The 16718-nt window shown below is 35.4% G+C and overlaps 2 protein-coding genes across 3 annotated transcripts; one reads left to right on the forward strand and one right to left on the reverse strand.

Moving 5' to 3' along the window:
• Positions 1-505: 505 nt before the first annotated feature.
• LOC107782685 (NAC domain-containing protein 92-like) lies at positions 506-4050 on the forward strand. The gene is made up of 3 exons (XM_016603609.2): positions 506-799; positions 1559-1830; positions 3261-4050. The coding sequence occupies exons 1-3, from the start codon at positions 628-630 to the stop codon at positions 3798-3800; spliced, it is 984 nt and encodes a 327-aa protein (XP_016459095.1). The 5' UTR covers positions 506-627; the 3' UTR covers positions 3801-4050.
• An 820-nt stretch (positions 4051-4870) lies between these two features.
• LOC107782684 (uncharacterized) lies at positions 4871-16415 on the reverse strand. 2 transcript variants are annotated; one of them, XM_016603607.2, is made up of 14 exons: positions 15869-16415; positions 13709-13836; positions 13411-13590; positions 11297-11365; positions 11152-11208; positions 9757-9810; positions 9625-9687; positions 9458-9520; positions 7694-7858; positions 7370-7525; positions 6515-6595; positions 6359-6420; positions 6099-6230; positions 4871-5226 (listed from the first exon to the last, which is right to left on the reverse strand). In XM_016603607.2, the coding sequence occupies exons 1-13, from the start codon at positions 16041-16043 to the stop codon at positions 6149-6151; spliced, it is 1335 nt and encodes a 444-aa protein (XP_016459093.1). In that variant the 5' UTR covers positions 16044-16415; the 3' UTR covers positions 4871-5226; positions 6099-6148. The 2 variants fall into 2 exon arrangements, with proteins under 2 accessions (XP_016459093.1, XP_016459092.1); XM_016603606.2 differs by having other exon boundaries at positions 13411-13596.
• Between the last annotated feature and the right edge of the window lie 303 nt (positions 16416-16718).

A 16718-nucleotide genomic window follows, 5' to 3' on the forward strand; every position in this document is an offset into this window, starting at 1 on the left:
TTATTTTTTAAATGACCCGATAGTATAAAAAATAATATATGACAATTGAATAGAAGAAGTTAAACTCGAAGCTGAAGCATGTGGTGAGGCACCGTGTACCTTAAGAACCATGGTAGGTGAGAGCTTCTCGAACACACTCTACCTTCTTTCTCCTTTAAATTCAGCAGCAAGAAAACCCTTCCACCTATATTTCAAGAACCCTAAAGCTTATAAAACTAGCAAATGTTTATCAACAAGTTATCCAAAGATCCTATATTCCATATATATTCTCTACATATAAGCAACAATAAATGTTTCTTGCAACACTGAGCAACAACAAATTAGCTAGCTAGGTTTCCCATGTCCCTTGGAGAGAAATCAGAAATCAACTTTTTCTCTTCTTTGGGAAGTTCTTTTAGTTATTCAATTTTCACACACTTCTTAAATCTAGCTTTTCATGTGTTTGTTTGACAAAGGAAAAAGTGGTGCAAAAGAAAAGTTTTATTTTTTCCCTTCTTTCAACTTTTCTTAACAAGTTTCAAGCTCTACCTAGCTAGGATTTTCTTTGAACTTGTCAAATCCTTGAAGTTTTTAGTTGAAGAAGCAAACAAATCTTTAGCGTAGTTGGAAAAAAAAAACAAATAAGAAATGGAAGATGAAGTGAAGGAAGAGACTCTACCACCAGGATTTCGTTTTCATCCTACTGATGAAGAGCTTATAACTTATTATCTTGTGAACAAGATTTCTGATTCTACTAATTTTACTGCAAGGGCTATTGGCGATGTCGATCTTAACAAATCTGAGCCTTGGGATCTTCCAGGTAGTTGTAACGCTCAAACCTTGATCGTATAACATCATTTTCAAGCATTCGGCACATTGAAATAAGTAATCCATGTTTGTACAAATTAATCAAGAAAAGAGTTAGGGTTTTTTAAATTGTTTTCATGCTATAAGCTTTTTGTTCAGAAATTGAACAAGTAAACTTGGTTTTGTTCATACTATGTCATGCAGATCCATTATATTTTATCATGCTAAATAATATTCGTAAAAGTGATGAACATTGCCAAAGAGCAAGCTCAAGATTTCTCAACGAACTCTACCCTTTTGCTGTTTTTTCTTTTCTTTCTATGCAAATCGCGATAGCAAGATCTAGTGTTTTGGCACAGGATTAAAGTTACATACATGACCGAATAAAATACCTTTACACTATTGATACAACTAGATTAGCTTGTTATAACATCTTACTTAATTGCCATAAATCAATACTTGTTATATAGAGTGAATGATTGTGTAAATATAACTCTACGCTTTTCCAAAATCTAAATACATAAAACGTCTACTAAATGGTGCATCTTTAATTGACTGCAAGCTTCATCCTATTGTTATGAAATTAATTTTAAAAGGGGCTCTATTCTTTAATTTGCTTACCCTTATTTTTCTTTTTAAAACCAAAATTAGAAGAAAAGACTCATTTCTTGTACTATAGATTTGGAATACGTTAATTAAATTTACCCAACAAACTTGAAATTTCTAATGTAAAATCTTGATTTAGCTAATAATTATTATGAAAAATAATCAGGAAAGGCGAAAATAGGAGAAAACGAATGGTATTTCTTCAGCCTTCGAGATAGGAAGTATCCAACAGGAGTCAGAACAAATCGAGCAACAAACACTGGATACTGGAAAACTACTGGCAAAGACAAGGAGATCTTCAATAGCTCAACATCAGAATTGGTTGGTATGAAGAAAACATTGGTTTTTTATAGAGGAAGAGCTCCAAGAGGAGAGAAGACCAATTGGGTAATGCATGAATATAGGATCCACTCCAAATCCTCCTATAGAACACACAAGGTACACTCCATCTTTTTTCCTTATAATTTAACTTTTATAAACTCATTATCAGATCACGTATAAGATAATTACTGGAGTTTCTATCCATAATAAATATAGTGAGACCATTAATATGAAAATAGTGGACTACAAAATAGATTAAAATATATATAGCAAAATTAAAGTTCTCTTTACATTGTCATTGTATATTAGTGTTTTTTTTCCCTTTTTTCCTTGAAACAAAGGAAACGTATTTCTGAATCAAATATTGACAATTTTCAAGATTTTCTTTTTCAAATAAACATGTTCGTGCATGTCATTATGTATTTATGTTATGTGCCCTATATATGCATGAACTTTTTGTGCTTCTTTGGTAAAACTGATTTAGATAAAAAGATTGTACTAAGCTCTTTTAAATTTATTTTTTTATATTATAGTTTTGTAATTTTGGAGATCATCAAAGGAGACTTCTTGAATACCCTTAAGTTAAAGCTTTTAATTCCGGATATAGAAGCTCCCTCTTTTGCTAGATGCGACTCCTACATAAAATATATGTCGGCGGCAAAAAAGGAGCCTTCTTAATACTTTTTTTAGTTTATCTACTTGAACCTTACGTTAACTATAAAGTACTAGTAGTATTTTAGTTCCTCTGATCCATATTTTTCTACCCATTTTTCTTTCATTTCACAGAAAATAAATTAATTTCTTATGAAATTTGATCGCTCTATTTATCTTTTCAACCAATTCGCAACAATATAACATTTTGTTCCTTCTATCTGAATTTTCAATTTCTAGCTAAAGAAGTAGGAAATATAATGCAGCCGAAACCAATTAGGATGTGCACCCATTTTGTTAAGTGATTGCGCAAGAAGATAAGGTAGTTGTAGAAAAAAGATTCCTTGTTTCTTGGAATTAGCTTTCCATCTAAAGCTCTAAATATGCTTACAATTTCTTTAATTCCTTTATATTGTTCTCATTCTCTTTCTTAGAAGGGTAAGGGACGAAAACCATAGAATTTATACTACTTGTTTTTGAAATTAGCTTATATATACGATATGGTAAATGATTATATATTATCGCTGTAATTTAATATATTTTTGTCCAATTTTTCAGATAACTAGTTCTACTTATTATGGTAGTTACCTATCAAATGAACTGATCTTGTAAAAAAAATCACTATTAATAGATAGAAGTCAAACTTCTTGTATAGCTTAGCTAACACTTCCCCGAGTTGATAATTGGGTAAGTAGATCAAATATTTGAACTCTTTTTTGATAATTTAAAGGTCGTAGCTAAGAGGAAGAAAATAAATGGTAAGAGTATACGTAAACTCATGTATGCTTCAATCTATTTGTCATGATCTAATACTTAAACTCATGTATGCTTCAATCTACGTAATTAATAACCATCTTTTTAGCTCTAAAATACTTGCATTGCACTCCATTTTTCAGCAAGATGAATGGGTGGTTTGCCGAGTATTCCAAAAAAGTGCAGGAGGCAAAAAGTACCCTTGTAACAATTCAAGGGCAGTTAATATGAACCCCTACACTCTTGAGATCAATCCAAGCACCATGTCCTCACAAATTATTCAAGCTGATCATATTCAAGGCTTCCAATTAGCCATGGGAAGAGGTTACATGAACCATGCAGATGCAGAAATTCAAGAATTCAATAGGGTTTTTCGAGGCGGTTCGTCCTCGTCTAACATGAGCTTCCCAGTTCAATCCCAGATGAATTACTCTAATTTAGGTGGAGGAGGAGGTAATTATTTCACTATTTCAGGCTTGAACTTAAATCTTGGTAGTGATGCCACCACATCTCAGCCTACTTTAAGGCCAATGCTGCCACCACAAGTCATGAACCAGCAAGATATGATGACAACTGAGGCTGGTTATGGTTCAGATATGAATAATAGTGGAAATACTATGAATAGATTCATGGCCGTCGAGAATTGTGCTGATAATTTGGAGAACTATTGGTCTCCTTATTGATCTATAACGATTTTCAGGCTATGTTTTTCAAATCCTCCAAAAATAATACAGATCCGACAAGAGATATTACAACATTTTTAGAGGATCCTATCAACATAACTTCCAAATAGAAGATCATCTAATATAATAGGACAAGTTTTATCTTAAATTAAGTAGCTAGTTTGGCTATATAGATAGATCTATTTTCTTCTAAAGTTATTACTAGTACTTCTATATTTGATAGGAAATAAACTCACCATCTGTTTTTTTTTTAAGAAAAATAGGTTTTTGCTTTGTCACTCTCAAGATCCTGTTGTTTTTCTACCTGTGCAAATTGGTTGACAATGTTAAAGCTAAGGAATTGTTTGATGGATCGGAAAAGATTTTATTTTTCTTCTGTTACGGATTGGATTGCTCTAGGAGTACTAGTTAAGCTAGCTGACATTTTTAAAATAAAACCACAGGTTAAGGCAGGCCCTACCTGTATATTATTGATACGCATAAGGTAATGGAATACACTTGATGAGCTACAACAATACTTAAAATGCATAACATAGCAAAGTTAAAAAATAATTGAGCATGCCATCATTGTAAAAATAGTTGAACATGCCATGATTGTTCGAATTTTCTTGCTATATATGTGCTTGTTAGTATAATTAGGGGTTGTACCCACTGGTTTGCGAAAGCAATGGGAGACTTGCTCCCCCCAATAGACTTCCGTCCTCAGTATTCTCACACTTAAAAGTCTTATTGTCTATATCTTATCTTAAGACGAGGTGGCGCAAATTGATGTTTCTATATCTTATCTTAAGACGAGGTGGCGCAAATTGATGTGAACAGACTGGACCAAACTTGGCACACAACAAAAGTTAGCAGTAACAATAATAACACCTATGCTTGGTTTCATGTTCTCTTGAACAAGTTCTCTTTAGACAAGAACAGATCAGAATAAAGAAAACATATGAATTGCAAACATCCTCCACCCTTGGTGCTTAAATATTAGCCAAAGGGTTGTAGTAATTCCGTCTGTTGTCACAGAGGGTCCTTTTTACCCAAATAAAGACATTTCATAAAAACATGATTAGAAAAGATTAAACAGAAATAACCTCTTATCAATTATGAATATGGAGATCTTAATACAACTAAGACAAGATCTTTGTATTTAATAAATAATACAACTAAGTCAATATATTAACTTTGATGTGGAAAGAGTGACAAGTTTCTAACGTAACAGCACGCTGGAGAGATCATAGTACACAACACCGACACTAACCAATGTAAAAGCTGTGATACACCAACAAAAAAATATCAAACCTACTCCTCTGTATCCCCAATTTATGCTTTATGCACATCATGAAAAACCTACGGCAAGAAACTTCAAAAACATAAAGAGATTCTGCACGATGACTCGACACTTCAAACACCCAGCGACAGAATGACAACCAACCTGCAAAAGATGAAACAACCAAAATATCAGACGCCAAGCAGTGGAGGACAACAGAAATATCCTTTTTCGCCACATACAGAAATATTGTTGACAGGTAATTTCAGGAAGTTTTTTGGTTTTTACTGCGTTATTCCCCAAAGACACATAAATTCAACACGAAATTGTTCCATTTCTTCAGGGAATATGTTTATCAATTATATGTGGGTAAATCTGGGGTGAACGTTGCTAGCCAGATAAACTTGAGGACATGTGTTACTTTAGATTTTGGGCAGACAGCAGACTAACCATACGCAACATCCTTCTTCCTTCATGCGAACCACAGGAGAGCAGGAAGGAGCAAAGCTCATTTTCCTTTCAGGGTAAAGCTACACACAGCAGGGTTTGCTGCAAAATTTTCCAAAATAGATAAACTCTGTCTCTTCTGTTTCTTTCTGTCGCAAGGCATCAGCAATTACCCACGGTCCATTAACATGAATACATTAAGACGGAGTCCTCATTTTTGTTTTTGCACAAACTTTATGAGCAAGTTAGCCCTCTCAAAAACTTACATTTTCACCTCTCCTTCATCACTCATCTTTTTGGCGTTTTTTCTTGCTGGCAAGGGGAGTGACTTGAATTTGGTCTCTATCAGATATTAAATATGCTTGCAAAAGTCACCTTATCACAGCAAAAGAACATGCAGGCAGCATATGCCAAGGAGCTTCAGAATATTTCTTAGAGAGGCTACCTAAAAAACATGTTATACTACTACCATTAACCTTTAATCTGAAAACCTGAAACTGTAAATCTGATCCACCGAGACACATGGAAAATAGGAGTATAAATCTGATGCAAGATATCAATGCATCCATAAACTAATTCAAATGTGATACCTGTGACCGTAAAGCGCTTGATTTCTGATGAAAGCAGTGTACTTCCTTGCCTACTTGTCTGCATGTACCCTCTTGGCCTTACGACGTGAATGGTGTGCATGACCATTTCGGCTGGGTTTCTTCGCCTTTGTGCTGTAATAGATAATCAAAAGACAGGCAATTCTGAGCCTCATTAAAAGAGTAAACCTGCAGAAACTTTTATATAGAAGGTAGATCACTGCGAATTTTGCAAACAAGGGAGCAAAAAAAACTGTGCTAACCAGAAAATGGCAGACAAAAGTTTGAACAGTATTATAACGGGCAGAGCCAACACTGCTGAGGCCTACATCATAAAAATCAGCAAAAACTTCAAGTATGAGATCATCAGAAAGAGAGGATGATGGCAAGACCATAGAATAGGAATAAAAGATACATACAGCAAACCAGACAAACTCCTTTGTTGCAAGAGGTCTTGTAAGCTCATGTTTCTTCAGTGTTTCGTCAACTGTGTCTTGCAGCTTCAAATGGCATGAAACGTTGATTTAAAATTGATGGACATAATTAAATGCTATAAGCAGCATAGGCATAATAGCAAAGACATTCAAGCAGCATAGGCATAATAGTAAAGACATTCAAGCAGCATAGGCATAATAGCAAAGACATTCGCTACTTCATAGATTCTTCCACCAGATCATTCAACTGGTAAAGATCAGAAGCAGAAATATATTCTCACCAACTCTTCCGACTATAATATAACATCGTTACCTCTTCTGACAGAGTTCGAAAGCTACTCTTCTAGTCAATTTACATTCTTCTTTATCATCTTAATAGGTAAAGAGAAGATGAATCCAACATAACCAGCAGAAGAAAAATGACCATCACTGGCAGAGCTAAACCACAAAAGAATCAGAACTTGGAAACTGTTGGGAATACACACCGGTAACTCAACCACTCTTCATGCACTGATTCCCAAGACATTTCCCCAAGTTAAATTGGACAATTTAGTAGCTAAAGCAAAATCATTCTTTATAACAAGACTCTTCCACACTAAGAGTACAGATGCAGCAAGAAGACAGGCAGAGAAAGTAACTTAAAGAGTCTACAGGATCTTCTTTCTTTTCTTTTTTTTTTGAGAAACGAGTTTACAGGTATTATTGAAACTTGAATACACGATTAACTGACGCAGTAGTAAAATTACTGGAAAAGTTTATAAAGAGACGGACTGTATATCTTAATCCCAAGTACACATCTGTAAGATCTGAATATTTCAGGGACTATTTATGTTCTCACACCTGATGATGGTATACCGTTGCAGACTCAAGGAACTTTCCATAATGATGAACTGCCACATCTGTGTATGGCTTTACAGCAATACGCACTTTATCCACATGAGGTTTTGTAGCAGTGGCAACCTGATCAATGTATGGCTTGCTGAATTTCTTAAGTTCCTGCAAAAAATTATGCTTTGGCACATCACATACAAATAAAGCCGGGAAAACATGTAGCAGTTATAAATTTGATGCACATATGGCAAGAACATGAAACTATATTTTTTATTTACTCGTGAGAGGTTAAAAATTATTGTTCATTTAAATGAACTAGATAAGGGATGTCACCTGAACATGGGGTTCTGCTAGTTCCTGAACTTTGACAATATGTGGAGTTATGGCGCCTTTAGATGTTTCATAAATCTCAAATGTTTTGGTCTTTAGCAATTCCGCGTGTGGATTGAGGTTAGTGGTGATTACCACCCACTGTTCCTTCACAGCTGGCATCCATTTCTACAAACAGTAGCACGAGAAAATTACTAAGATCTCAAATACAACAGGAGAACTAGCTCAAGGGATAAAATAAATGTTTGCAGTAGACAATTGTATCTACATCTGAAAAAGTAACCAAGAGTCTTCCCAATTCTGGAAGTCATCTTACTCCCCACCGAGTAGCTTGTCCTTATTCTTTATTTTTCTCCTCCGGAATGTCAGATGACCATATGCCATTTAGCAGACAAGAGAACTCACCTCTTGGGAAGAAATTAAAGATACTTTACCATTTTTCCTATGTAAGGTACCACTTATTGCTTTGTTAACAGGAAATCTCAAACTAGTCTAGATTTATTGTCCAAGTACTTATTTCCATGAAGCAGTGAGTATGAGTTTAGGTAATAAAATGCCCGTCATACGAACATCTATTAAGGTTTTTTGTTGATCAATTATCTCAGCACAAGAGATCAGAATTCATAAGAAGAAACAGCATGATTCTATCACTTCTTTGTTAATTCTGCAAGAACAGGAACTCCCAGATAAATCTAGTTCAATCTTCGTCCGTATTTGCTGAACCTTGATAAGAGGTAGGCATCTTAACTAATTATACCCACCTACTGTAGATGACTTCTCTATATATTAAATACGTGGGATGATGGGAAATAGATAAGAAAAAGTGACATGACCACACAAAAGGAAGTCACTACTACTCCTTTTCAACAGTGTTACTTAAAGCGCGCTTAAGCCCTAAGGCCAGGCTCGAAACATATTGAGCGCTTCACCTCGCTTAGCGGGCGCTTTAGTGTTTTCATCAAGGTTCTAAGGCATACCTCTCCTTGCTAATAATTCTGAAGAGACGACACTCAATAGCGGAGCCAGGATCTCCGCGAAGGGGGTTCAAGAAAAAAAAGATCGTAGCTAGTGGGAATTGAACCTAAAACCTTTCAAAGATTTTGAACCCCCTTGACCACTTGACCACTAAGCTACACTTTTGGGTTGTGTCAAGGGGGTTCAAAACTTATATATATGTAAAAAACAGATTTTGCCTTATATATACAGTGTAATTTTTCGGCGAAGGGGGTTCGGGTGAACCCCTTCCGCCCCCCTAAATCCACCCCTGACGACACTAAGCAATTGATATTTTACTTTATCGTAAATTTTCTTCAATTTCTTTGTCCTTATATTTGGTATTCATACTTATTGATATTGGTACATATTTTTAGTTTTTCTCCATTTGCGCCTTTCTTCATTAATGCCCACGCTTTATTTGCGCTTAAAGCCCTAATAGATCTTAGAGCTTTTTTGTGCTTTGATAACACTGCTTTTCAATTTCCATGACACTCAAACCATTTTGGGACATTCCAAGAAATTTGACATCGTCCCATTTCTGTCCAACTTCACAAACTTCCCAAAATTCAACTCCATTAAATTAATCAAATTTCGACATTTGATATATATATATATATAATGAATATCTTAAACTACATGCCCAATCAACGCCATCATATAAAATGATGTGAATTCTTATTTGGAAGGTCATGGAAATATAGAAATTAGACCAAATGAAGCAATAATATAGAAATAATAAATCAGACATTAAATGATGCAAAGCTGACTTACTGTTTTGACAGTTTCTACATGTGGAGCAGCCCATACCTCAGCTTGGGCCTTCTTCTCAACTGCCTAAGAAGCACGTAAAAATGGGAAACAGGGGAGTAGTAGATCAAACAAGCATCACTGAATAGTCGATAGTTTAACAGGATATCCAATAGCAACAAGATGTGTACCTTCTGTATCATTATGTCCATGGCAGGTTTCCCATGCTCCTGCCAATGCTTCTCCAAAAGAGACTGAAATTCACAGCCTAATCAGCACTCCATTTACAATAATGTTAGGTGCAACTTTTATGCTCAAAATACCTGGTAGTGACTCCAACGAACTGCCAGCCAACGTGGAAGCCATGCTCCATGCACCTGAGTTTTCAAAGAAAGGAAAGAAAAAAGTTAGCATGTATATATAATGGTTCATCATCTACGCCATAACAAGACTGGAAAAGGGGAGGGGGAAAAAAATGGAAGCAACAGCAAACACAATAAGCATTAGTATTTTCCTATCCAAAAATATAAGCATTAGTATTATAAAACACAAGCTGATGTTACTGTCTTTCCTTGCAAGACTTCACTTGACATGAAAAAAGCATCATACAAAATGAATGATGCAGAATGCAACATTGATCCCTTTTCTACTTTATGCTAGGCTATGCAAGGTGCAGGAAGCATAATCTTCCATATGAAACAGATACTCGCATTCGAAAAGGTTCACAACTAAATCGCCATACGTCACCACTAATCAGACACAACTTCCACATACCAGAACTCCAAAACCAAGCAAGACGGAAAACAGAACGGGGACTACAAAAACCACCTTTTCCTCCTTATATTGATGACGTGTGTGTTAAAACCAACCGCACTTTTTATCTTCTTATTAGATCTTTCTCACTCTAATGGTACAGTTGTAGACAAGCTCATGATAACCCACAAAATTTGAAAAATTAGCTAAACTTCATATTACAAATTGTTTTTGCATGCTAACCATATATCAACAGAATCCAAAGACATTTCTACCAGCTACCAATGATTTAAACAAAAGAAGACCATATTTCATTATACCACCTAAAACAAAGGGCAGACAAGTTGTAAAACTTTAGAGATGCCATCCACCGATATATGCAGGACTGACTACATTTTTTTTCTCCCCCGAAATTCATTTACAGGTTGCAAATAGACAGCCACCAAACAAGAAAGCAGCCACACAACTGCCTCCACCACCTGTTTGCCTTGTGCATTTATGATTGTTGTCATCCTTCCATTATTCTTCACTTTAAGCAAATATCACCCACTTACATGACGGCCATCATCCTTTATAACAGAAATGGTTTAGACCACATCTATCAACACATTTCTTTTCCCTTTTAGCCGCCAATAGTAAAAACAATGCAGCATTAAAACCACCAGCCAAAGACCAGCATCACCTCCGCACCACTACCCCTTACTACTAAGATTACCCACCATCCTGATGTCCATAAAACTACCGATATCCCCAGTTCCGACATACGAGGCTGATACAAAAAGCTAACCCATAAAACTGGCATATCAAACTCGTAACATAATATGAATGGTAGGCCAAGGCACCAGGATACTAGAAAGGAATCATTAATATGGATCACAGGATTCCTCGGCTAGCTGAGAAATTGAGATGGAACCTCCTATTTTCAATAGTAATCGTAGTTAAATAAAGGGAGCTAGAACATCTACCTCCATCAGCTCCTTCGTCTTCGATGTGGCTTCAAACCTTGCTCTAATCATTTCCTCCTGAAAAGCAAAATTGAGACGCTTTAGAAATTGGTATCCCCCACACAAGTTTCAGAACTTTTGACCTGTTTTCTATCATCAAGAGCACCTCAGCAAGTTGAAGAGCTCGTTCAGTTTTTTGCAGTTTCTTCTTCTGTTCATCAATGGTCCTTTGGAGCTGCATAAACCAAATAGAAACAAAATCACTTTGTATAGTTGGGCTGAAATATTGCACGTAGCCACCAAAACTTAATTGGACCAGCAGCAAGAGCTAACAAATCTTTGTAGACATCACAAGAAGAAGTCATGGCAATTTAAAGTTTGTTTAGTAGCAGAATGAAATAAATTAGTGTAATTAAAAAGACAGATTAAATTCCCGCAATGCTTCATCATTTATATAAGCTTCACAGTATCTTCAAGAACACAGTCATCACGGCTTACTCCTGTATAAAATTCTCATGTGATATCATCTCAAGGTACGAGAGGAGAAGAGCGATTTTTTTTAATGAAAGGAGATATGGGATCTGTCTTTCTAGCAAGGTTTGGTTCCCATCAAAATTAACATATGCACTGCCACACTTGAGACTAAAAGCAAATAACTATAACTGAAAACAACCGAAGCTTCCAATTAAAGATCAATTAAAGATAAGTACAACAATTTGTAAGCTTTTTGTTCTTTCATACCACTATTTGATTTTTTATTTCCAACATTCTTTTCTCCATTTGTCGGACCAACCGGCTGATTTGACTGCTCTCCCAGCTTCTTCTTATCCAAACTATAATACTACCAAATCTACTATATTCACAGTCTCTTGAGGAGTCAAACATTCTACTTGATAGACTCTCTAAATAGCTAACTTTTGGACTCGATCCATTACAGTAATGCAACTACAGCATCTTGTTTATACTCTTATATGACAACATGAAGGTGTTTCGTGAGGCACCCATTCACATCCTATGCTACATTAGGATTCATTTATTCAACATTTTGATAATGTTGACTCCTTATTGACCTTTTCTTCACAAATTATTCACATTCCTTGCTATAAAGATTTAGATCCTATCAAACTTCGAGAATCTTTGTGGGTGAAATTCAAAAATAGTAAGGTGGTAATTGAAAAATAGCCACAATTTCAAAAGTAATCGAAATAAAGATAAATCTTAACAAAAACACTGTTCAAATTTCGAAAAATATTCCAGCATAATATACTGGAGTTCGAATTTTTTACATGTGAACTTCCAGCATAATATACTGGAGTTCCAGCATAATATGCTAGAAGTTCATACACAGGTGCTCCAATCTCCAATATATTGCTGGAACTTTCCGTGTTGCAGCAAAATAGGAGTTCCAGCATAATATGTTGGAAGTTCATACACATGTGCACCAATCTCCAGTATATTATGCTGGAACTTTCTGTGTTGCAGCAAAATAGTGGCTATTTTTCAATGACTTTGCAAACGCTGGCTATTTTTCAATTACCAGTCCGAAAACTGGCTAGCCCGTGCTATTTTTACAAAAATTAACCATTAGAAAGCTTTTGACAAGCTTTGCAGCCACTTTCACCTTTCTTTTCTTTTCCTTTTTTTGATAAGTACCTTCACCTTTCTATGTTTCAGCTAACTTTTTTAAGAACTTTGTCCATCTTTCCTATGAGCTCCACTATAGGTGTAAATTGATAAAGAAAATCCAGCAGGACAGCATTTAGAAGTTGTTTCTTTTTTGTACTTTTCTGTTTGTTGCAGTGATTGAACAACGTTGGATAGCTGTCATAATAACTCTAGAATGATGCGCAGGATAATAGCTGTGACCAAGAACCAGAATAACATACACCAAACTGCCTTTTCTAATACTTCTATTGAGTTACTTGGCTCCAAGCTCTCGATTAAAACGAAACACTCATTAGAATGACAAGCAAAATGTAATCCACGGATCTTTTTTTTTATTTAAAAAAAAAAGGATAATGCAGCTCACCATTAATAGAGTTTCTTTGTTTTCCTTTTTATCTTGTTAACGCATAAAGGATCTCCTAACTGAAAATGCAATAAATGAAATTTTCTTTATGCTTTGTTGTTGAAACTATTGTAGTGAAATTCCAATTGTTAAAATATCTACAATTGCGACTACCAAAGACAAAGATAACACAACTTACAAAGAAAAGCAAAACGAATGCAAATGAGCTACTTATTCTTTCATAAAAAAGATAAAGTAGATCAAGATCTTACCTTGTCAACCATCAAATTTAACTCAGTTACTCTTTTCTCGGTTTCACCTTTATGGGCTTCAAAGTCTCTTTTCTCCTTAATCTTCATTTCAACATCCTCTTTTAGTCTCTCAACTTGCTTTTCAAGCTGATCAGCTCGTGCACGCGCCTTTCCGACTTGCTCCTCAGCATCTAGTGTTCCCTTTTTCTAGACAAAACAATACAACTTAAGAGGCTACAAATTACATCACCACTGTTGAGACATTTTCATCAAACTAAAATTGCATACAAAAGCCAACTTGCTAATTTGAGAGACTCGCCTGTAGAGAAGCCAATTCAGTTGACAATGACTTAACCCTCTCTGACTTCTCTTTTATTATCTTCTCCTTGTCAGCAATCACCTCATCCTTTCCTTCCAATGCTCGCACAGTCTCCTCAATGTTTGATTCTTGAAGAAAAGAAACCCCATTAGAAGGAAAGAGAGACGGCTAGCAATCAATATTTTGTAACCAAAACTTTATTTAATAAAATAAATGGGAGCACCCTACATCCCAAGCACCCATCCAAATCTCAGTGTTGCAGAATTACCTCACAGCAAGAGAGAAAACCATATGAAATTTAACAGCCTCCGTACTTGACACCAACAAAGCACAAAGTATGACAACTGCGGAATAGGTCCCGAATTTATTATCCTGTATCAAAATTTTATGGGTATGTGGAAGTTATTTTTGGTTGTGACTATTCCAAATTCGCTCTGCTCCTTTGCAGATTACTCTAAGATTTGTACAGTTCACAACAGAGAAAGGTACTTTAATATTATCTCTAAATTTTCTGCAGCTCCCTAAACTGTATCTCTCCATCTCTAGAACATTGCTTCGCTATCAAATCAAAAAGTCAGCATTTTTTGATAGGTCCAAGAACATATGTGGCGTCTTTTATTGTGCTTCGAAGGTACAAAGTTATCAAAACAACTATGTTCATCTTTGGATTGACCCTTCTATTGAGACTGCAACATAAATCTTGGAGTTAGAGAAAACTAACAAATTGGAGTCCGCAGCTTCCTATAGTAAAATCTAAGGGGCCTGTTTCTTTAACAAATTACTTGCAAATAACAATACTTTATTTGCAAGTGGAAGTTTGTTTCACAAGTTTTCAAAAATATTTGGACTTCAACTTAAAATATTGAAGCTAATTTCACAAGTAGAGAATTGCAACTTCATGTTATTTCACGCTGAGTGGATTGAATGTGTATCTCGACCTAAAATAAGCTTTCTCAACTTCAACCCACAAATCTTCAACTTTCACAAACTTTTTTCCCCAAAAAAAAAACTACAACTATCAATATACAACTTCAACTTCCACAAACTTCTTTTCAACTTCATTTCAAATAATTACTCCACTTCCACGAACTTTTTTTCAACTTTAGTTCAAATAATTACTCTTTCAACTTCACTCATACTTTGACCAAACGCATACTAAATGTAATGAATATTAGGAGAGATCTACAATATAATGAAGTACTTACAAGTACAGTAGGTAGCACCCTGCATAAGAAGAAGGCAACAAACGGAAATGTCCAACTTAAGTTCATTCAAAATATATCAATGGTCATAGACTCATAGTCACGCTCTATTTAAAATGTTCATCACTTTATACCACAGAGCCACTTTTCTTTTCTTTTTTGTGTGTGTGTGTGTGTCTGTGTTGGTGGGGGGGGGGGGGGGCATAAACCACAAAGCCACAGGAAATGAAGCCAAAACATGCATAGTTCAACCCACCGATACATAGCCTCAAAGAAACACCAAAGAAAACAGAAGCTAAAAAAACTGATAAACCTCAAGCAGTAAGCAATAGACAATCCCCGTTTTATCCTCGCATGTTACATGGGCTGATTTTTACATTCATGTTCCTCTATCCTCCAAAATAAAGAAAGACAATGGGAAAAAAGAACATAGTAATAGCTTACAGCTTTAGGTTCTATTTGACATACTCATTTCTGCACCCAATTTCGAACAATACATATAACTTATCACAATTCAACAGAATAATCTATTGCACCACTCACCTAAAATCTTTTCCTTTTTAGAATTCAAGCTCATCAATATAAGAAATCCAAAAAGTTAAAAGCTTCAAATAACTCAGAACTATTAGCTCATCAAATTAACCTCATAACAAATCCACCCCTCTACATCTACACTTCCAGCCAAGTAAACCAGACCACAATCCAGAGACTACACTCTCCAAAACATCAACCTAGCCATTTCCACTCCCAGTGTTGAACATTATATGCCATACTACAAAAACACTCTTCACTGTTTCATCCTGCAATAATGTGCTACTCATAAAACCCCTTCTTTCTTCTTAATTCCAGCTTATTAATAACAAATTTTAAAAAAGATAACACCTTTAAGATCAAAACATGAAAACTCACAAAACCAATTATAAATTTTACAAAAAAAGGGGGGGAAGTCGCAACTAACCTAAAGATTGGATCTTGGACTTAAGAAGGTCCAATTCTTGAGAAGTGGGTGCAACATCCGATCTAACCACTTCAACTTCATCATCCAACGATGACCCAGCATCAGCTTTGACATTAGGAACAACCAGAGCAAGAAAAACAAAGAAAATAAACAAGACCCTCCACGAAGATGTCATGTTGGAATCCAAAGCCTGAGACTAAGGCTCTGGTGATCTAATAAAAGGGTTTTTTCTACTGCCACGGCTAGATATCCCTGTATTCTGGGTATGTTTTTTCTGTTTTCGGACTTTCCAAGAAAAGTACCTTGAAAGGCTTCAAATGAATAGATATATCGAGGGGTTCTTGATGAAGTAGCAGCGAGTGTATTAATGGTGGGGGTGGGGAATACGAGGCGGCGGTGTGTCGGTAGTTGGCTTTTTCTTGTTCAAATCTTCAATATTGCACGTGTCTGGTTATGGTGGAATCTATAGACCCCTCGAGTCTTTAACCATGTCACACTTGGCTTTCGTTGATTTAAGGTACATGTGATGAAGAATATGTACCACAATGCTACTTCTAGTAGTGAAGCACAATGTACAATATACTCACTGGGTGTTTGTACATAATAATTGTAAAATTCCAAAATAAAAAATTTTCTAAGTTAAAATTGTATTTGAAATTTAGAGTTGTGTTTGTATATCATTTGTATTAAGGGTAAGATTTGCGTACACGCTATCCTCCACATACCACATTAGTGAAATTTTACTAGATTGTTGTTGTTGTTGTTGTTGTTGTTGTTTGGACATGAATATAATTTTGGATTGTTTTTGAAGTTTTGTGAGTGATTTGAGTGAAAATTTTGAAAAATAGCT

This window comes from Nicotiana tabacum, chromosome 23, assembly GCF_000715075.1.
Source record: "Nicotiana tabacum cultivar K326 chromosome 23, ASM71507v2, whole genome shotgun sequence".
In the NCBI taxonomy this organism is placed as follows: Eukaryota; Viridiplantae; Streptophyta; class Magnoliopsida; order Solanales; family Solanaceae; genus Nicotiana; species Nicotiana tabacum.

What these genes read in the sequence shown, in the direction of transcription:
- LOC107782685 (XM_016603609.2), top strand. Translation starts at nt 628, where the DNA reads ATGGAAGATGAAGTGAAGGAAGAGACTCTACCACCAGGATTTCGTTTT. An exon ending in TGAGCCTTGGGATCTTCCAG is followed by an intron (nt 800 to 1,558) that starts GTAGTTGTAACG and finishes AAAAATAATCAG; the next exon opens with GAAAGGCGAAAATAGGAGAA. An exon ending in CCTCCTATAGAACACACAAG is followed by an intron (nt 1,831 to 3,260) that starts GTACACTCCATC and finishes TCCATTTTTCAG; the next exon opens with CAAGATGAATGGGTGGTTTG.
- LOC107782684 (XM_016603606.2), bottom strand. Translation starts at nt 16,043, where the DNA reads ATGACATCTTCGTGGAGGGTCTTGTTTATTTTCTTTGTTTTTCTTGCT. An exon ending in GTCCAAGATCCAATCTTTAG is followed by an intron (nt 13,837 to 15,868) that starts GTTAGTTGCGAC and finishes CTTTTCTTCAAG; the next exon opens with AATCAAACATTGAGGAGACT. An exon ending in TAAATTTGATGGTTGACAAG is followed by an intron (nt 11,366 to 13,410) that starts GTAAGATCTTGA and finishes TGGTTTATGCAG; the next exon opens with CTCCAAAGGACCATTGATGA.